Below are 21,412 nucleotides of genomic sequence, written 5' to 3' on the forward strand. Positions count from 1 at the left end.
GTTGGTGAGAATCTTTCTTGCATTGTTAGGTGTATGAGGTGTATGATGCTGCTGGTAGAGATGGTTGGGGTGAGGGTTTTTATTTTTGTTCTTGTGCTTGAATCCTTTCCTAGAATTTGACTGCAGTCCTTATTAAGAGTGCATCTCCTTCCTTTCTTGTTCAGGATGTTCTTTCAGCCCATCTATCCTCCAGCTACAAGTGATTTCTCTTGTTCAGTACCTTTATATGTATTTTTGGTCACTTTGATTTTGGAAGAAAGAGGAGGTTTTGCTGTTTCAGTAGAAGTTTTAGTTACTTGTATAGCTCCCTTTAAACCCTGACTACTCTAGAAACTCCAAACACAGATATGTCTTGGTTTGCTACTTCTTAAGTCTGAAATATTTCCATTAACTTAGCAGCTTTCTGCAAGCCACAAGTCAGTATTTCTACAGACTCCATACAGAGGTAAAGTATGAATCTTGTTGGGTCTGTGATTCAGACTAGGCTAAAGAATACATCCTTTCAGTCTCAAGAGTTCACACCTGTTTGCTTCATCATGGGATTGGGTGTTCCCTTGCTGGGGCAGTGACATTGTATTTGACAGTAAGTAAACTCTGGCTGGATAATTTGCATCTTCCTCTAGTCCATATCTTAGTGGATTTTAGAAGGTAGGGAGTCTTCTAAAAGTGATGGTAGATTCTCAATGTAAACTTTTTCAGGTATAAGTGTTCAAGTGATACTCTTTTCCCAAATACTAACAGCAGTTTTGGATTGTGCTTTGTCATCATGTATTAAAGAGCAATGGAAATGCTGTAATGGTGGTGCTCACCACCACCCCAACAATACAGATTTAATTAAGGAAGCTTGTGTTCTATGAATAAGGACAGTAAATTTTGCTTTTGAAATATTGTGTAAAGCATTTTTAAGCTGAATTTCAAGCATAGGAGTTTCTCTTTAATTGCTGTTTGTTGATACAATGCTTAGATTTTCCAGTTAAATTTTTTGTTCTATATGTTTTTAGACCTTCCGAGCTATGGCAAAATAATTACATTGACTTACACATTCTTTTACGTTGACTGCTAATGGTGGTAGTTCTTTGAAGTGGTTTTGTGAGCCCTGGAGATGTCAGGTGTGATAATGTTTTGTGGGGACAGCCTTGCTGGCCCAGGCCTAGCAGAGGGGTGTCTGCAAGATGTTCAGTTTCCAGATGCATCACTTGATGAAAATAGCAGGCACACAAGGTTTGTGCAGTGCTAAGCTTAAAATAGTAAGCCCTACTAGAACCTGGATGAGTTGGCAAGTACACTGCAGATGTAACCCTGCTAACTGCAAGAGCTAGCTCAGGTCCAGAAGTAGTACGTTTCAGTCTAACATTTCAGTCCAGACAGTGAAATAAAAGATCTGATATGTGTATTTGAAAATTTGCTTTATTTATATTTTTCAGTGTGTATATATATATATATATATATATATATATATATGGTAGCTTTATATTTAACATAATGACTTGATTGAATGCTAATTTTTAAGATGAGCTGCATCGTCACTTTCTAGCACTCCCTAAGAATTAAACTGACTTTATTACAAAAGTTTTCTATCTTTTTAATTCTCCCATATTTAACTGGTAGTGCTTAGAGTGAAAGGATGATATGCACAAAATGTAAATGGACTCAAATCCAGGTATTGATTGACTTGGCTGGTGGATAAGGGAGATAAGGGAGACACACACATAAATATATGTGTGTGTGTATATGTATGTTGGATTTTTTTACAAAAGTGTTTTCATGGAGTGCTAGTTGTCATGTTAATACACATTCTTTCAGAAGTATCAGTTAATTTGAAAAATGGGATTTCTAAAAAAGAGTATTGGTAACATCAGGTTAGCAGTTGGTTTTCTCTCATTTTTGGCACTAACTACCTTTAAGGGGAGAAGGAAAGCATGCAGGAATAATGTATATATTATGCTTTAACAGATGGCTGTGTAACATGGTAGTTAAGTCTAGATTTTTTTTCTAGTTGATTTTCCCTGTAAAATTCTTGGCTTTTTGTTTTTGTTCTTTTTTTTTTGATAAATCTCTTTGGCATTATGTCTGATTTAAGGCTGTGCTATGCAATGCAGGTTAATTAGCTGTATTTGACAGACAAAATTTGACAGTGTTAAAATATCCCTTGCCACTTCAGTGCATAAAAACAATTTCTAGGTAAGAAGGGAACATTGAACTTCCTGGCATCATGTTGAGATGTTAATGCATTTTAATTGGTTTTAAGCTAGACAGTAAGACAGATAAATATCTATACACTGACCTTATTTTAAAATAAAACAACCAAAAACCCCAACCTTGTGCAACCAACTGTTACTGTGTCTTTTAAATAAACTGTGATCTTTTTTTCAGGCCTTAGACGGTCAAAATATTTATAATGCTTGCTGTACCCTACGAATTGATTTTTCCAAATTGGTGAATTTGAATGTCAAGTACAACAACGATAAGAGCAGGGACTACACTCGTCCTGACCTTCCATCTGGCGATGGACAGCCAACACTGGACCCAGCTATTGCTGCTGCATTTGCCAAGGAGACCTCTCTTCTAGGTATGATGTTTACATTCTTCTTCTGTATTACAAAGCCACTTCATGAAAATATTCATGAATCCTTCTAACAACTTTAATTACAATAGTGTCCAAAGGCCCAGGCACGGTTCAGTCTAGATTGCGATCTGATTTGTAGTAACATAGTTATATTGCCTTTAGAAGTACTGCAAAAAATGAATGAAGACTTGCGTGACAAATGCATAAAGTACTAGAAAAAGTCAAGTTAGTTCAGTTTGTATCCCAAAGTCTGTTCTTCCCTCTTTCATGTGTTCCTGTCTGTGGCCACCTTGCCCACCTTCCAACCTAATTTCTAAGAGAGACTTAACATGATTTGCATGATTTCTTCATGCTAAGTGATTATTTGTAATATTAGAATATGAAACTAACGTTTTGCTGGTTTCCTTCAAAGGGGAAAGATTATGCTCTTTGCTTAAAATACCCAAACCCTTTGGTGCTGCCTGTAGTTTCTGTGAATAAAAGAAAAAAATCTATAGCTGCACTTCTAGTGACATGTTATAGGAGTTCTATATATCCTGTCAGCCTTTGAGTTCATCAGAAGTTGGTGAAATGCTCTGAAAAAGGTACAGATATATCGGTCTTCTGACTATTACCAAAATAATCAATGCATGCTCCTACTCCTGTCAAATTGTTTTTTGGGAAGAGCACCTTTCACTCTTTAAAATGTAATAGCACTCAGATATAGAATCATTATTTTTATACAAGCTGATGTATTATGTTGTGATCATTGTTCTTCCGACTCAGTCTTTTTTTTTTTTCTTTCTTGGATAATTTCTCATTTTTGTTATGAAGAAAACATAAGAACAACATAGATTTCATGGTTTTTTGTACAGTCTGGGCCAAACTGAAGTAAATTTGAGTTACTCTATGAAAGAGGAGCCTCTTCTCTCTGTTATGGAAGATAGAAGGCACTTAGTGAATTATGTGAACCCAGGAAGAGGTAGATATTGTAGCTAGGGCTACTGAATGTTGCACTGTATTTGACAATTTTCTGAAATTGTCAGGATACATTTGAAGGATACATTTCATATCTACTGTTGTAAAGTACACACAAAGGCTGTGCCTTATTCACATGTGATTCTCAGAGGGCATATTTCCCCATGAAAGAGTAGAGCTCCATTTGGAGTTTAGTGTGCTGTTCTTCAGGTTCTATTGCATGCTCAGAAAGAATACCATGAGATGGACATGTGGCATTGCTGTAAAAATTCTTGCTGTAGCAATCTTTATGTGTGTATCATGAGATTGCCTACAGAAAATGCATTAAGGACTCACTTCTTCCTTTTGCTTATGTTACACTTTTATATGCTACAAACTTGTACAAAACATGGATGCAACTTTTTGTTGTTGGCTTTCTAGGAGTATACTGTAATCCATATGTCAAAAGTGAGATTTAGGTTCAACACAATTTTGTGGCTTGAATTTTAGTGACAGGATGTAAATTTTGTTAGTCTTGGTTCTTAAATCTGCACTAATTCCAAACCAAACATATCTCAGTTTCCTTCTGGGTGAAGTGAATACTCCACTTCAGTAAATGTAACTTGATGATGTAACTCTTGTAGCTTTGTAAGCTGTTAAGCAGAGGTGTTAAGCTGCTGTCTCCCCCAAAGCCATAGGAAGCATAACAGGAACTAGTCAGTACAAGTAGATGGTGATTACTTGACATCGAGCCACAAAAAGGGTTCATAACAGGTCTATAAACCCAGTTCTTGGTCAGTTTTACTTACCTGCATTAGGATGATTACAGTGCCTGTGGTTTTCATGGAAGTTGATAATGTATTTTTTGTATAGCTTCAATCTGCCTACTATGAAAATGGCATTAGCAATTTGCATTTTGGAAGTCACAGAAAAGGATAAGTTGAGAGGGAATAAATAATGTGATATGTTGTATTTTAACTTCATTGAGGAAAAGGCCTCAAACGGCTAGAAAGATGGCATGTAATATTTGTATGTTTCCATTAATATTTTGAAAAAAACAAAAGCCTATTATCTGTAGTTGTAGGAAGCTAAAATAAAGCTAGTGACATAGATTTCTAATACTGGTTGATCATGTTTACAACATAGCTAAATTTCTAAATAGTTTCATATAAGTTCTAAACAGTAACATGGTAACTTTTTCATAATAGAAACTCTTCTTATTTTTATTTATTAAAAACCGTCCAATTGCTTTAATCAGAATGGCAAATCAAAGTACAGTGGAGACTGCAGACCAAGAATTCTGTTCCACAGCTATTTGCTGTGGCTTTGTAATTTGTCTGACCTTTTCAAAAAATGTGATCTATGTATGCTAAGTAATCAGTTAAAAACATATCAATCAAATAGATGGTCTAGCCTACATGCATCATCACTCATTCATCTACTACATCCTCACCTGTGATAAAATAAAGTTTCAGAAATCCTTGAGTCTGTAAACTGGACAATATTCAATGAGCGTTAATGTTTTTTGAAAGAAGGAGAAAATTACTAGTGGACTAAATGAGCTGGTTTCAAATGAATTATCAGAGGCAATTTTTTTTTCTTCTGTTTTTTACCTCACATATGAAACAATAGATATAGTCTTCCTCCTCTTCAACCCCCTAAAAAAGTTACAGATGTCACAGAAAAAAGCTTTGGGTAAACAACAGCTGTATTATACTGAACCACAACATACAAAATATTTTATATAAGAACTACTCAAAATAGCAAATACTGATATACATTACTCACAATTTAGATATTTGTTTAATATTACAGCTGCAAATACACTGTTGTGCTGGAGATACACTGATGTGCCTAGGGCTCACACAGCTTTATCCCTTGCTGTCGTTGCTGGCATTCTTTGTTAGCGCTTTCCACTAGTGCCCCTTTTTGAGATTGTTGCTGACAGTTTTGAAGGACAATAATTGAAAATGCTTTTATAGGAATGGTGTTTAAAAAATCATTGTTTTTAACTTCTTTGATGGGACCGAAGAATGTCCTTAGGAGAGTCTGATGCTGTGAAGAATTTTTGCCTTTTAAAGTATGAATTACTTGGCTGTGCTGTGCCCAGCTATGGAAAGAACCATAAACACTGCACTGGCCTTCTTTAGATTCCTTTACTCCTGAAAATGCTGGACTGGCTTAAAGTTTCTAAGGTTAGGTAGAAATGTCTAGACATACTAGAAGACTGGATATGCTCTAGTAAGACCTGGTAGCTTGACATTTTCTAAAATGTAAGTGATTGCTATTGACCTAGTATAAAATAAGTTGTTTTTCCTTCAGGTGGGGATCTGTCATGCCGTACTGTCCTGGAAAAGTATTTTGATACAATAGTGCTCATTTACTGAACCCTGCATGATGTGCAGATGGCAATGTTGATCAAATACAATAAAGTTCTTCCTATATAAAACATGTATAGTGCAAATGTATCATAAGAACCTTTCCTGAATCCTGGGAGTAGCACACTCAACTCATACCCCAGTGACGTGAGCAGACAAAACCAGCGTTTCTGTACAGGGTCTGAGTTTCCTTGAAGAAGTAAACGTAGAGGCACAACTGAAGCTATAGCTGAGGGTAACGTGCTTCTTCAGAGAACTGGATTACTAAAGCCACAGAGCATGTTGAATATTGGACTTAGAGGGTTGCCTCCCCACCCCATACTAAGGTTGTGAGATGTGTAAACCTCTTCACATGGACAAATGCACAGTTAGGGATTCAGTCAAGCACCAAGTTGAAGTGAAGAATGTCTCTCAAATGATAAGAAATAAGGATGTAATGATGCAGAGAGCACAATTAGTGTTTATTCTTACTGATTTAATCAACATTTACTTTAGACCATCTTGATAAACTTGACACTTCAAACATTTTGGAGTGCAGTGGAAACAGTTTTGCTGCACAATAATGGTTATTTGAATAGAAAGTACTTTTTATACCTCATAACTCTGCAGACTTGATCTGAAAAAAAATTTCTACATTTCTCTTAAGTTAATTTACCAACCTATTTCACAACCCTTTGCATGACTTTACAGTGGTATTGTTTGCTGTGTAGAGTGTGTATACAGCCCTAGTACTGATATAGGAACTTTTTTAAAAATGACTTGTGTGTGTTTCGTAAAATATGCTTTATTTTAAAATTAGGGCTTCCTGTTGCAGCTGTTCCAGGAGCTCTGAGTCCTTTGGCTATTCCAAATGCTGCTGCTGCAGCTGCAGCTGCTGCTGCTGGCCGTGTGGGAATGCCTGGAGTTTCAGCTGGTGGCAATACAGTCCTCCTGGTTAGCAATTTAAATGAAGAGGTAAGTGAAACAATTTTACTTTGTTTCCCCCCCCCTCTTTAGTCACATTTCATTTGTCTGTATTTTATAATTTCTTTGCATTTGGCCTCTTATATTTGGATTTTAAGCTCAAAGTATTTTTGCTGTTTTTTTAATAATCCCCAAAGTTTATTTTAAAGCCATTGTTAAATACATTTTTGTTCCTAGGTAGCTAACAACTTAAAATATCCTTTGACAGTCAGCTACCTATTTTTTTTTCTAAGAAAAATTTGGTAACTTCTTCATGTTTGAATACCAACTATTCTTTCTTTTGTAACTGTAATCATGTAAACTAGAATTTCTGTTTTGTTTCTGATTGTTTGCTGTTTCATTTCATGCTTGTATCTCACATTTTTGAGTCTTAATTTATGTGAACTACTCTAACACATTTTTCTTTGAAGGTTCTCCCAAAGATCTTGACGAGGCACTCTTCCAGTCTCTCTTAGTAATTTTTTTTTCTTTGCAGTTACTCATTTGTCTTAAAAATAAAAAAGTGGTGGCAAAGCATTTTCACCTTAACTGTATCTTTCTTGCTAACTCTGAATTCTAAAGGGATTAATTTAGTTTTGCATTTTTACTGTCCTTTACATTTATTTTGATGGCTGTGAAAGCTGGTATGAAATGTGGGAAGTTTGTATCAGTCTAGCTGTTCCATATTTAACTGGCCTCTGTCACTGTAAATCATTAAGCTTTTTTTATCATCTAGTACTATTTTGTCATCCACAGTCTTGCATGTTAAAATGTTTCAGATCAGAGTGCCATTTTGAAAGATATTTTGCCTGCATTTCATAACCAGCCATGCTTACGCAGTTAAAGTTCAAATTTTAAAATTTCTATTGCATGCTTTTTTTACTTTATTTTCATGTTGAGATGAAATGCTGTAGTTTACTCTTGATATGAATGTACTTTACCCATATTTGTCTTGGGTGACTACATTTTACTCAGTTTTTCTCGTACAGTACATAAACCAACCATTTTCTGACCAAATTCCTACATTTCCTATGTACTGACCTATATTTTATTTTTTTTTTGTTCCCCACTTCCTTATTTTTTTTTTCTTCCGCATTGCTGTATTCCCTCCCCCATTTCATCCTTTCCCCCGTGTGTTCAACTTCCCTTTCCTTGTCTTTACCCAAATTCCCGTGCCCTTCCCTGTCTTACCCTTCTCCTCGTCTTTGTCTACGTTCCCTGTCTTCATTCCCTATGTTCATGCTTCTGTGCTTGAACAAAATGTTCCTCGGACCAACTTGCCCCAATTAACCGCCTTGAAACCATGATCCATGACCACCTCACCATTCTGCGGGAACCACCCTTCGTTATGGATGATCTGTTCATCTCCGCTCTTCCTCGACTCTTCTCTCTTCTTGTCTTACGCTGCTTGCTCTTCTCTCCTTCTAAAGATGGTTACGCCCCAAAGTCTGTTTACCCTCTTCGGTATGTTATTGTTAGCACTATACTTTTATTATTGATTTGGTTTTGTTTTTATGGTTTTTGTTTGGTTGGTTTTTTTTGTTTCACCTTAATTCTTATTTGTAGCTAGCACTTTGGCTTAAAGTTGAATAGTAAATCTTTTGCTATTTTTCTTTTGCTGTTTAAATCTCTCCATAGACACAGATTTTCTTTTAATGCATGCTAATATATTTTGCATGGTCTTTAATTTTATATCATTCACATAGCTTTGAGGGTTTATCAGAAATTATTCTTTTCAAAATTCACTATTCAAAATCTTTATCTCCTTTATTCATTTGTGAGTGTGTTGAGTTTGAGCGAGTGATCTTGTTGCTGTCTGAATGTTCCATTGATATGTCAAAATATATTACTTAGGTGGCTGGCTTTAAAATGAACTTTTTCTTTTGGGTTACTTTTGACTTTAAAAAGGTGTTTATGGTGATGTGCAGCGTGTGAAGATTTTATACAATAAGAAAGATAGTGCTCTTATACAGATGGCTGATGGAAACCAGTCACAACTGGGTAAGATTAGTTTTCTGCTTATATTCCCATTAGTCTAAGTACTTGGAAATTAGGCTGTGTAATATCAGGTGAACTAAATGTGTTTGTATTTGTTAGTCTGTCTCTTATCTCAGTCGTCCACCAGATCCAAAATTTTTTTGCATGCACTTAAATGAATACCCTAAATGAATTCAACAGCTGAATAAAATATGATGATCCCTGAATAAAATTGAATATTGACAAAGTCTGCAGACCTAGATTCTAGTCCTTTAGCACACTGACCCTTTGATTTGCTTGAGTGCTTTTCTTCTTTGCATGTGTGATGTACCACAAACTATTGAAAAGTAGCGCTCAATTGAGTAAACTTGTCTTTTTCAGCCATGAGCCATCTTAATGGACAAAAAATGTATGGAAAGATCATTCGGGTTACCCTTTCTAAACATCAGACAGTACAACTACCTCGAGAGGGACTGGATGACCAAGGGCTGACTAAAGATTTTGGTAATTCACCTTTGCACCGCTTCAAGAAACCTGGTTCCAAAAACTTCCAAAATATATTTCCTCCTTCTGCAACACTTCATCTGTCCAATATTCCGTAAGTGTTCGCTGTCAGCAATCTGATAATATTTGTGTGAATCACAGCACACTGAACTGACTAATGATTTCCTGCTTATGCTGATTTTCTTCCTGTCTGTAGACCATCAGTAGCAGAAGAGGATCTACGCACATTGTTTGCTAACACTGGAGGCACTGTGAAAGCATTTAAATTTTTTCAGTAAGTACCTTTTCTGCACATAGCTCTAAAAAAAAGTTTTGCAGCACATCTTAAGAAAAAGTATATATCAAATTGCAAATATTAGGAGCAACCCTGTAGTGTTCAAGTTCCTAATTCCATTATTTTGTTTCAGAAGAGATCACAAGATGGCACTTCTTCAGATGTCAACAGTAGAAGAAGCTATTCAGGCTTTGATTGATCTTCACAATTACAATCTGGGAGAAAGTCACCATCTGAGAGTTTCTTTCTCTAAGTCAACTATTTAGAAAGGCAGATAGAGAATGAAGGTGTATTGCATTGTTTGGTGTTGTCACCTTTTGACTGTTCAGGAAAGTGGGGACCAGAGTTTGTCTTCTGTTTTTTTATTTTTTTTCATGCTGTTACCATTCCTCGATTGTTTTAAAAAAAATAATTAAAAAAAGAGGCAGTGATCTTAACTGCTTTTCAACTGTTCAACTGTTGTTTAGATAAACCATTGTTTTGTTTAAAAGATTTCAAGTTAATACGACATTTTTTCAACTTAGTTGACGTACGTGCCTTAAAAAGGAAAATTAGTACTGCTGGAATTGCATAACTAGTAAAAAGCAAATTTGGTTGTCTGGGGCACATTGTTACATGATAATTTAAATATGTTTAGGCAGGGGTGTGTAAAAAGGTTAAGTTTTTGTTTTCTCCTGCTTGATAGATTTCTTTATCTGCTGGCTTGTCAATTATTTTCTTTTTAATTGGATAAGATGCATTATGCTGAAAGAGTAAAATGATTTTATTTGATTTTTGCTACTTTTTGCTATGTGTTCTTTTTTAAAAAAAGCCTTTTGTATTTCATTGTTCTGGTCTAGATTCAGTTATGAATGTAGGCATTAGTTAAAATTAACAAGGTACAGAATATTAATTTCTTAAAGGACAAAAAGTGACTTCTGTGACTTTGAGCCCTACGTGAAAAGCATTGTGGAATCTTAACCTTTTTGTACACACTCTTGTGGGATGTATCATATAAATGTCAGCACTAAGTAATGTCTTGTTTGTGGCTGAATATTTTTCGTAGATGTTTTTGAAGTTGACATGACTTACGTGCATTTCAATATATATTGCCATCTTTAGTTTGTAATTAAGATATGGAATATGGTTGTGGATTTCTGAGCATGTACAGACTGGTCAAGCTAGTTCAGGAAATGGTGCATGTATTTTTCAATGATGAAGAAAGTTTGCTGCAGACGCTTGCAGGAAATTTTGTGGCAGTTTTCTAAAACTGACAACCAGGTGGGACCAAAGTTTATGTGCCTTTAGTCTTAATTTACCTTGCATTGTAATATTCAGTTTTAATAAATCTCTTCAAAATATTTTGTATTTAGAAATTGATCTGACTTTACTATAAACATGGCTCAGAATCTGCAGATCCAGTTCATTTGAAAGCAGTTCACTGACAGTCTGAACTGTTACCTTGATTCTGTTTAAATGACCAATACTTTTTGAAATTGATGTACTTAGTTTCAAGATTCATAGATTCTGTTATCTATGTAGAAAAAAAAGGTCATGTATATTTTCTATTAGTTGAGTTTTTACATCTTTAGAATTGTAAAATTCAGTATAGTTTGGAAGTGGCACAATTAAAAATTAATTTTCTAACAAAGTTGGGAGGTTTGATGGTTGTTTAATTTCATTTTGTGTGTACTCTGCTTACCTCTGTAGCATGCTCAATAAACACTTCTGTAGCTCTGTATTCACCTTTTCTGTCTTTCTCTGCTGCTTTCTATCTCTTCTCTTCTTTGTTTTCCACTTCTACTGTGCTTCTAAATTCATGTTATTCTCTGCCAGGGTGGGAAAAGCATAATATTAAAAACTACTAATTATGGCTTTTTACCATAAATCTGATGCTGTGAAAAATACCAGCTCTTTATTTTCAGACAGTGACCCCTTTGCAGGCATATGTGCAAATGAAACATTTCCCACCCTGTTATAACTTACTGCTTTAAAGACATAACCTTTATTGTAGTTTGTTAGCTCTCTCTTTCTATCTTTTTAGTTTTTAAGCAGATATATGCACTAATAGATCTCTCAGGTTTGCCATGCTCTCTTGCTGCAAGTTTCATCTTTCATTTTTTTTGTGTGTGCTAAGGATTTTCTACTAATCATACAATACACTCATGGGTGAAAGTAACGAAGGATTTCACATGAGATCCATGGACCATACATGTTTGAGAACAGGATATTTCACCTTTTCAGAGTCATGGGTTCAAATGAATATTAGAACAGTTTGGACACTTTAGTAGTTTTCCTGTATATTACTTTGAACTGATTGTTGTGGGGCTTTTTTCCCTTTCAGTTAGAAATAGGATTTTACACAGTTGCCATTTAAGAGTAACTGAATGATCCTGGAGCAGTTAAAGCTGTCAAAATCAAAGCATTTTTCAGTCACTTTTCCAGTACAACCACTGTAGGTACATTGATGTCAGAATATTTTGTGAACTGATGTCTTCTTTTGGGTGGCTTTCAAATCAGTAAATAACTATCAGCTTTTGAAGGTCATGGTATAATGTAGGGCCTTGCATTAGTCTTAATATGTTAAATAAAATGTATTTTATCAGAACTACACCCAATATATGGTTTAAGTCATACTCCAGGTATTGCAGTGATCACCCAATCTGAAGTGCTGATAGAATCCTATTCATCCATACTCAAAGTTTGGGAATCAGCATCTTTTTCAAACTCAAGCACCCAAACGCAGAGATGTGACTATTTCCAGTGATTTAAGCAGTAGTTAAGGGTCTGACTGAGCTGATCTGTTACATTTTTCATCTGTACAATATGATGTCCCATATTTTTCTAAAATAAAAGTGTGTCAGATTTCCTTTTGTGTATCAGAATGTGCTTGTGTGTTTCAACTAGAAATGTGACTTGAAATTTGCCATTCTGTGTGTTCAGCTTGTGCTGAATTGTTTCCACTCTAAAACATGTATCAGATAGCATACAGTGATTGCCATATGTGTAATTTTGAAATAACTGTAAACATCTGCACTGTCTGATTGTGTACAAATATAGGGGTTTATAAAAGGGTAGCTTACATTCTTCTTGCTGGGCTTATTTCCTTAAAAAGAAGTTTCTATACTTTTCTCATTTTGAAAATTTCTGTGGCAAAAACCTCAAGGGAAAGAGTATATATTGGCTTTGACTTGTTACAAATTCAGCAGCTTTTATTACGAGGTTATATTTGTATCAGCCAAAATTAAAAGTAATGACAGTCATAATTGTCATGAAAGCATTTTTTATTAATCTGAAGAAAATTACTGTTCAGTTATGGATACTTAGTCTTTAAAGTGGTATCTCTTCAGAAAATACAGACTTAGTAATATCCTAACTCCTAGAACTTTCAAAAACATGTTTTTCATGAGATGGTAATGCATTTTGTATAGTAATTTGTACATTTTTGTTGTTATAAAATGTAAATAAGTTTCTGTATTTTTAGCTCTTCAGAATGTGAAAAGCATCACTTTTATTAAAATTTTACTAAAAATAAGATTCATGAATAACTTCTTACACTCCATGGAATGTGACTTTTCAGATTGTTAGTAAAACTTAACCATAGGCAGGGTGATTCTCCAAACTCAATTTCAGACTTTTAAAATAATTCTGGTATTTTGTCAGAGAGCAGTTGCTGATTTTTATTTCTTCGTGAATCGTTGCATTTTCTCTGGTGGAGCAATGAAATTGGTTGGAGAAGTCCAAAAATGATCTTTGATCAGATAATGTTGAGTGGCAAATACAGTATGTAAGTGAAATAAACCAAAACCTTATAGCATTCTAACTAGAAACGGGGAAAACTTTAAAGCTAAGTGAATGCACTTAAAAGTATTTCTGTATATTGTGATTTAACATGTTACAAAAGGTGCCTTTGCCCTGCAGGAATAACAGTTCATACAACTATTTGTAGCTTGCCGTTTTTAATGTTTTATATTAAGAATTAGTTTCATAATCCATTTTACAAAAACAGTTTATTTGTTTCTTTATAAGTTTCCTTATGTTTTCTAGTATCTTACAGCATGACAAGATTACTAAGGTCCTGCTATCTGCAGGATTTAAGGCACTGTGATTTCAAACTCTAGTTTGCTCCAGATAATTTGTCTAATTCTGTGCTTAGATAACATGTACGTCTTTCAAAACATTAGAAAAATGAATTGTGGGGGTTTTTTGCCAACAGGAATATAAATCCACTAGTCCCATCTCAAGAAATGGTTTTCCTAATATCAAATGTGTTACAGTGAGCAAGACTGCTCAAAAGGTTTGACTGTGTTACATAGGGATGAGGCTGAAGTCCTTGTTCTTTTCCAGACTCTGAGACAACCTGAAATTCAGTTTTGCTGAGGTGAACAAATTTTCTTTTAGATAACCAGGCAGAATACCCCATGTCTTGTGGTCCTGCTGTGTGTAGAAAGGGAGATAGATATAGATACAGATATATAAGGACATTTGCAATATTTCTTACCTTCCTGGTTTCTTGGGGAGCTGAGCAGCTGCAGCCTGCCAGTGTGATTCCAGCCACAGAGAGGATAGGAAGAAAGAAAGAATGATTTTTTTTTTTTCAACTATAGGACTTGGCATGGTATTTTCTACTCAATGGGTCTTGGTAAAGTTAGTCAGTCAGTAGATTGCAGTAACCTTAACTATAGAGAATGATAAACCATTAATTATTCTATTGGTACATCGGCTTGCTAGAATCAGTGACAAATTTCCTGCCTGCTGTGGAATTGGAGGCCACAATAATGCAGCTTTAAAGAATTTCTTTACCTTGTTTTTTCCTTTAACGTAAGAATTTATTTAGTATCACATAATCTGAGTATTTTAAGGTTTGAAATTCTCTCCAGTGCATGTGTTTGGTCTTTGAGGATGGTTAACAAAATGAAATTGGTGAGATCCTGCTTCACCTTAAAAAAAAATTACAGCTTGCTATATCTGTTGTTGTTTTCTGAGTTGAGTGAATTTTCCTCTGATCAACAAACTAAATTTGGAAGAGTGTCACATTGCTTTGTTTTTTCCCTTTCAAATTTACAGCATATGATGTTTAAAGTCTATTCTTTCTTGATTAGTTCTGCAGACAGGCAGCAAAGGAAAAGTGAAGAGCTTTTTTCCTTGGGAAAAATGTGAATTAAATTCAGATTGATTTAAGTGTCTCAAAAAACTTAGCTGAAACTAGCACTGCTATTATGGAAGAGTTCTGCATGTTTTATGAGTTTTAGCCTGGTTTCATTAGGAAATGAGGCGTGTATAACCTCTGTGTGAATGTGCTGTTCCCAAGATAACCCCCTGTCCCTTCCTTGTCACTCCTGTACCCTTTGGTGGCCTTCCTGGCAGGCAGAGGGGATGAAGGTCTCCAGTAGTAAGGCATTTCTGTTTCTGTGCTCATGATTAGTTGGCTTGCTAGGTCCAAGTCCTTACTTTCAGTGAGGAGTAAGTACTTTCAGTCCTAGGGATGAGGGAAGGGAAGATCAGGTGCCTTGTCTTTTGCCAGGACTTCTCAAACACGCACGGACCTGGTTCTCTCCCTCTTAATGGGCAGCAGCTTCAGAGGTAGGCAGCATGGTGGGGCCTGGGGATGCTGGGTACAAGACAGGAGAAGTGAAAGGGAAGGGATATTTTGCAGGAGGAGCAGAGTATTGGACAAATGAGTGTTGACGGTGTTTCAGTAGCTTGCTTTCAGTTGTCTCATGTGTAAATAGACATGAAAAATTATTGACAGGGTGAAACATGTTGGCTTCATAATTCTGTTAGGGATATTTTACAAACTAGTCTGAAAAAAAGTAGTCCAGCTTGTGAAGTAAATGTGATGGATTTTCACTTCAGCTCAACAGGTACAGGGGTGTCAGAGCTTAGCACTTGCCTGCAGACTGCTGTGGTAGCTGGTTTTCCTAGGATGAGTACTTATCATCCCTGGAAGCCAGCAAGACTGAAAGCCTGAAGCCTCTAGCCCAAGGTTAGGCTACATGTCAGGGTAGTTTAGGATGATTGACACTGATGGCTGGCCAAAGAGCTAGATAAAGTGAGCTAGTGGGATCCAGGAAGAGATGTGTTGGAGGAGTCATCAAGTGACACGTGGGGACTGGCATTTTTTGATGAAAAATAGAAGCTATAAAATTTCTGACTGTATTCCATGGCAGGGTACAGCAGTGTCCTTTGGGCTAACCCTATTCCCCCTAGTTCCTTAATGCCTGGGGCTTATCTCTGACAGTATCAACACTCTTTGAAGATCTCAGTTGTGCAGCTGAAATCATGCTGGACTAGTCTGTTCTTTTCTGAAGCAAGAAAGGTGTCTTGGCAGCTGCATCTGACAAGCACCAGTGATTTGTTGTGTGTGGTGGGATACTGGCCTTTCCATGTTAAAACACTGGCAATCCTCAGCTAGTCAAGAGTCCTGGTGCTGTGTCAACAAAATACTCCTTTCATCATGCTGTGCTTTGTTGTCTAAACATTAACCTTCAGGTATTGACTTTGATAATTTGAGTAAGCTTTTTGTGAACAATGTTTATATTTGAAAATAAGGGAGCTTTTCCTTTTTTCCTCTCTTTTTAGACAGAGGGAGATTTTCCTGTTGATTATAGAAAATAAACTAGAGGTTGCCATTTTCCAATTCTTAAGCAAATTTTGGTTGACCTCAACCATTTGGATCAGAAGTGTGTGTAACTTGTTTAAACTGATGACAGAAGTCACATGACATCCTCAGTCTGTATCACTGCTCCTAGACTTCAGGAAAAAATAATCTTGACCTAAATCTTTTGCTACAATTTAAAAATCTGCTTTTGTTTTTAGAAAGTGGTCATTTTCAAGTTCTCTTAGATGGAAGATGGAGCTAAAACTCATCTTCTTTCAAGTGTAGCTACATTAAAATACCTGGTTAATAGTAATTAACCTTTTCCTATTGGTGGTTCTTCACTCAAAATAGCTCTTTTAAACAGAGGTGTTTGTGGTGCCATCGTGTTACAATTGAAAAAATTGTTCTTTTAATTAGAGAATGGTAACACCAAGCACTTCTGCACTGCTGTGGGTGAACTCTAAATAGGTTTTTTCCTGCAGGTTTTTTCCTGCTGCACACATACAGGTTGAGTACATGTACAGCAAATTTTGGTCCACCAAGGGATGTGCTGTCAATTGTGGCAATGGAAGAATTGCCACATCACGACCCATTATTAATGGTAAATGACTGGAGTTGCTCAGCAAAAGTGAAGTCTGCAGAGTGCAAGTGATCTTGCTAACAGGCCAATATTAACATTTATTTGCAATTTTCTTAAGGATACCTGGAAGTCTTTAAAAGTAGTTTGCTTTTCAAAGGAAACAGGTAAAGTATCTGAACTTTTTTCACAGGAATGTAGACTCTTGGTTTGTATAAGCTATTATCTATAAATTTTTACACAGATCTTCTGAATAAGTTGCCCTAAGGAAAGGGATTCCACATTTCATTTAATTTCTAATTCCAGCTTTTGCAAGTCTTGAGCCAGTTGAAAACTTGGATTTTTACTGATTTGAAATAATATACCCTTTCATATGTACCCTTTTTCAGTCCACAGCAGCTTCCTCACTTTCTGAAGATGGGAATTCTGTAAAACATAGCTTTTTCACAGGGTGATTTCAAACAACATACATTACATACTCCTGCACAGCTAAAGAAAGGCACAAAGATTCTTCCCATACTGGGAGCAGTTACCCAGTTGCCTTCTGGGCTTAGAACTGCATGGTAAGCTTCCAGAAAGATGTGCTGGAAAGGAAATACATTGTGCTTTGGTGTACCTGGACAGCAGTACAAACCCTAAACTTCCTTTGCAAGCCCTCACTTGAAGCAAAACCTGGTTATGTGCTGCAGCTGTTAGATTCCTTGGAATTCAGGCCTTGCAGATTGAGTGTTCATGGAGCTCTTCAGCACTTGAGATCCTTAGGTAACAATAGCAGGTTGCATCCATGATTTCAGAACTTTTGGGGTGAGTACTGTAGTGAGATTAGGGTTCTCTGCACTTAAGGCTCTTGGATTAAGACACTGGGTAGCCCTAGAAAAATCTGGGAACCCTTCAATCTGTTTTGAGAAAGTTCCCTCATAAGAAGTCACTAGATATTGAAAGTTATATCTATTTCAGCTTCACTTAAGATTTAACAACATGCTTGAATCCCGAGTAACCAACATCCTTGTAACACTCCAAGAGAAGCTCTTAAAATGCAGGTGGTTTTTTAAAATATTTTTGGAACTTAATGTTATGCTCTGACTAATGCTTTTGTAATTAAAAACATATTTTTCAGTCCCCTACTTTGTATTTCTGTAGTAAATGTTACTTAGGTTTATTTTAGCAGAATTTAATAATAGTCAGTGTAGAAGTTGGTGAACTTGCAGGAGGATTACCACTTGGAACAATAGGCATTAGTTTTCTGTGCTGGAAAAAACAAGTCCAGGCTTCTGGCACTTAGAAAGTGGTAGCTAGGCAACTGCTACTGCATGCCAAGATCTGCTCTTGTGCAGACATCTACCCTGCCAAAACCATGTTCCTAGGGAGAAGAGAAAGTTCATCCAGATGTAGTGACTGAGTATGCAAAGAAAATGAAACTGAGGACAAATCCTGTAAAGACTGAACTGCTACACAGGAACTTCAGCTCCCTAGAGATGAGACAAGTGGCTGAAAGCTTCCTCTGCACACACCGTGTGGAAGGTGGCTACTGCAGGGCACCTGTCCTGAACTTATACCCTCTCTCAGTTGGTTTCAGCCTATATCCTTGCATTCCTTTTTATAAGACTGCTTTATCTTCCTTTTCCAATTTCAAAAATGAATTTTCAAGTTTTTAAGTTGCAGTGGTTTAGGGTCTTTTTAAATCTGTCAAGCAGCACAATGCAGATGAGCTGTGTGTCACTGTGAGGCCAGGTGTGATTCACTTAAAACTGGAAATAATGTAAGACACTGAATGTAGCTGAGACTTCACTTTCACAGATTAATAATTGTCACAAACAGAGCTCTGATCTTTGGGCTGCCTTAATCTATAGTACAAAATCTCCTGTTGAGTAAGTATGTGTACATCAAGTTGCCTTTCTCTGTCAGGGAACAGAATGCCTATTTGCCACCACTCTATTGTTCAGAGACACTAACAACTCCTTCTACTGATAAAGAGCTGATGTTTGAAACTGGTTGATTTATATGAGTTATCAGGTTTGTTACAGACTTCCTTATTCTTCTGTGTTTGGCAATTTTAGAAGTGTTAAAATGTCAAAATATCTTACACTTGTTAGCGTTTAAGCACCTTCTTTTGCAATCATATCAAGCAGTAAGGTAGATGGAACAGTTACAAGTTTCAAATATTTTGGATGTCAGCTTTGTTCCAAATTTGGTTTTAAATATTTAATGCTTGTAAAATTGCAACTGGATTTTTAAAGTCTAACATGTACAGCTGCCTGATGCTTTGTGCAAAATGTGATGAAAGATTTAGCTACACTTTAAATATATTGGTACTAATAATGTAACCTATTTCTCTCTCCTATCCCCTGGCTAACATGGCTGTCAAGGAGGGGAGGTGCCAAAAGCTCCTCTTGCGCTGCAAGCAGTAGCCAGGAATCGTTCAGGAGGTGCTTTCACTTTACAGCTGGGCTGCTCTTAAGGCTTGTTGCTATTCAAGGGATTAGCTCTGCTCCTGCCATACTTGCTTGGGGTCTTTTGCCAGCTCTGGTGCCTGACTTCTTGCTCTTCATCTGCATGATTCAACATGCTAAACTGATAGCATCCCTACCAAAAAAGTTAAACTTCTGCCTTGTCTTCTCCTTCTCCCCTTTTGATACTGGTTTTTGCCCTTTGGTGGACTGAACCTGGTCACTGAATGGTTACAGAAATACTAAAGGAGATGGAGCATACTTCTAGGAGGAGGGGGGAAAACAATTCTGCCGGCTTCAACTGAAGTCACAGATCAGCTAAAATGTAACAAAATCTCAATTTAGAACATTTTAGCTGATATACCTGTTCCAGCCCTAAAGGCTGGAACCGTCACAGATTTTAGATACAGTGGAAATACTGAGTTACTCTAGGACTTCAGATAATAAACACCTTGATATTTATTGACCTGAGTGCCCATATGAATCTCTTTAGTTTATAGACATTAATAATTACTAAAATACTGTATATTACACAGAGTTGTAATGTAAATTAACATAATAAACACATCACTTTACAACAGCATCTTATGAAATGGTCTGCCACACGCTGCCAAATAAGCGGATTACATCAGCTTCATGGGCTATGTGAAATGTTTTGCTTAAGTAATGTTATTTAACTTCTTAATGTTTTTCCTTCAGTAAAAAAGGAAATAATACTTGTAATTATGGATTAATGATCTCTGGGATGCTGTTTATTTTGCATGGGCTTTTTGGGGGGTTGTGGTTTTTTCCCCTACCTTTTGCCTATCATGACTCTTTTGTTGTGTTTCTGTCATTGCTGCTTTAGGTCCAAGCAGGATTCACCAGGCACAGCTCTTTTGAAATCTCTGGTTATTATCTGGGTGGGATTTTCCTGTTCTGTTTCCAGACATGCTCTTTTGAAACAATGTATTAGTTCCTTGTTAATCATGCTAAGAATTAAGTTTGCTTTTAAATGATGGAATTGGGCTGACATTTATGCCATAAGTTTCTTAAAGCAAAGCTTCTCTTTGATTTTTAGGTGTCAGGTATGTCGTAAAGGCCATAAGAATTCTCAAATAAAGACTTCTGATTTTTGCATCGTCACATATAAGAGGAGAAAGACAAAAAAAATGGTGCTTCATGAGCCAGGATTTTCCTGCTTTATGGTGACAGATAATGGTAATATTTACTACTTATGAGCCATGCACATAAATCTACATATTTATGTAGTAATAAATACAGTAAAATATTGTGGCATTTCTACTTAGAACATAATTGCCATGTATATTAACATGGATCTGGATGTCATAGAAAGTGAGCCAAAAATAAAGGTGTTTTACCAAATTGATTCAGTGCTATGGGATTATTTTAAGAAGCTATAATAAGGGAGGTTCTTGAGAAATAGACTGAAATATTTCTGTTTATATGTAATGACAATGTAAAGGTGATAAGCAGTGTCATTCTTACAGCTGATTACATGCTGCAAAGGTAGCTGTAGATTAGTTCTTGTACTAAATTTCTGAAGTGTATAAATAGCTCTGTTCTTTGGAGTCAAAGCAGATAGAAAATTGAACTGAAAACCAAAAAAGTTCTGCTAGACATGGTTTACTCTTTTCTTTGAACCTCTTTTTCCCCTTGCTCTATCATGTCTCCTTTTCCATTTTCAATTTATCTCAGCCTAGATACACCAAACCTTAAATGACATTAATGTTTTTCTTTTCTCTACCTTAACACCTGCCTGTCATCCATCACACCACCTGCCCCAAGTTTGGAGCATTTGCATTGTTTACATTGATCGGTTTTGAAAGCTGCTCTCCTGATCTGTTCTCCATCCAGCATTGCATCCTTGTACCTTATTCCCCTGATGCTGCTGCCTCCTTGTCCTCTGTGTCCCCGTGAATGATCCCCATGCTCTCTCTTTGGGCTCCCTTTGCTGGTTGGAGGTGTAGAGGTGCTGTGGCAAACCCAGCACCCAAATGCTGTTGTTGGCCCTCTGCAGGTGTCAGTATGCTGGGAACTCCTGGGTTTGGGAGCAGTTTCAGGAATGCCTTGTCTTCTCCAGCCACAGCTGACCTTGGGAGGACTTAATGATTGTAAACCTGAGCACAGAGAGCGCTGCCTTGTGATGAACCATCTTCATCCTTCATGTCCTGTGTACAGGAGACCTCACCTACAAGTGCATCAGAGACTGTGCAATGGGGCACTTGAGC

General features: G+C 36.5%; 1 protein-coding gene across 7 annotated transcripts in view; it reads left to right on the forward strand.

Moving 5' to 3' along the window:
• Window positions 1-13,091, forward strand: part of PTBP2 (polypyrimidine tract binding protein 2) — a 185,702-nt gene extending 172,611 nt beyond the window's left edge. For 4 of the 7 annotated variants that reach the window (XM_066556189.1, XM_066556190.1, XM_066556191.1 and 1 more), the window contains 7 exons: window positions 2,374-2,569; window positions 6,680-6,834; window positions 8,253-8,286; window positions 8,731-8,823; window positions 9,181-9,397; window positions 9,500-9,577; window positions 9,711-13,091. In XM_066556189.1, coding sequence (XP_066412286.1) covers window positions 2,374-2,569; window positions 6,680-6,834; window positions 8,253-8,286; window positions 8,731-8,823; window positions 9,181-9,397; window positions 9,500-9,577; window positions 9,711-9,843 — 906 coding nt within the window. In that variant the 3' untranslated portion in view covers window positions 9,844-13,091. The remainder of the gene's footprint in view (window positions 1-2,373; window positions 2,570-6,679; window positions 6,835-8,252; window positions 8,287-8,730; window positions 8,824-9,180; window positions 9,398-9,499; window positions 9,578-9,710) is intronic. The other 3 variants (XM_066556185.1, XM_066556186.1, XM_066556188.1) reach the window with 3 other exon arrangements.
• The last annotated feature ends 8,321 nt before the right edge of the window (window positions 13,092-21,412 follow it).

Source organism: Molothrus aeneus, chromosome 9 (assembly GCF_037042795.1).
Source record: "Molothrus aeneus isolate 106 chromosome 9, BPBGC_Maene_1.0, whole genome shotgun sequence".
NCBI classification, from domain to species: Eukaryota; Metazoa; Chordata; class Aves; order Passeriformes; family Icteridae; genus Molothrus; species Molothrus aeneus.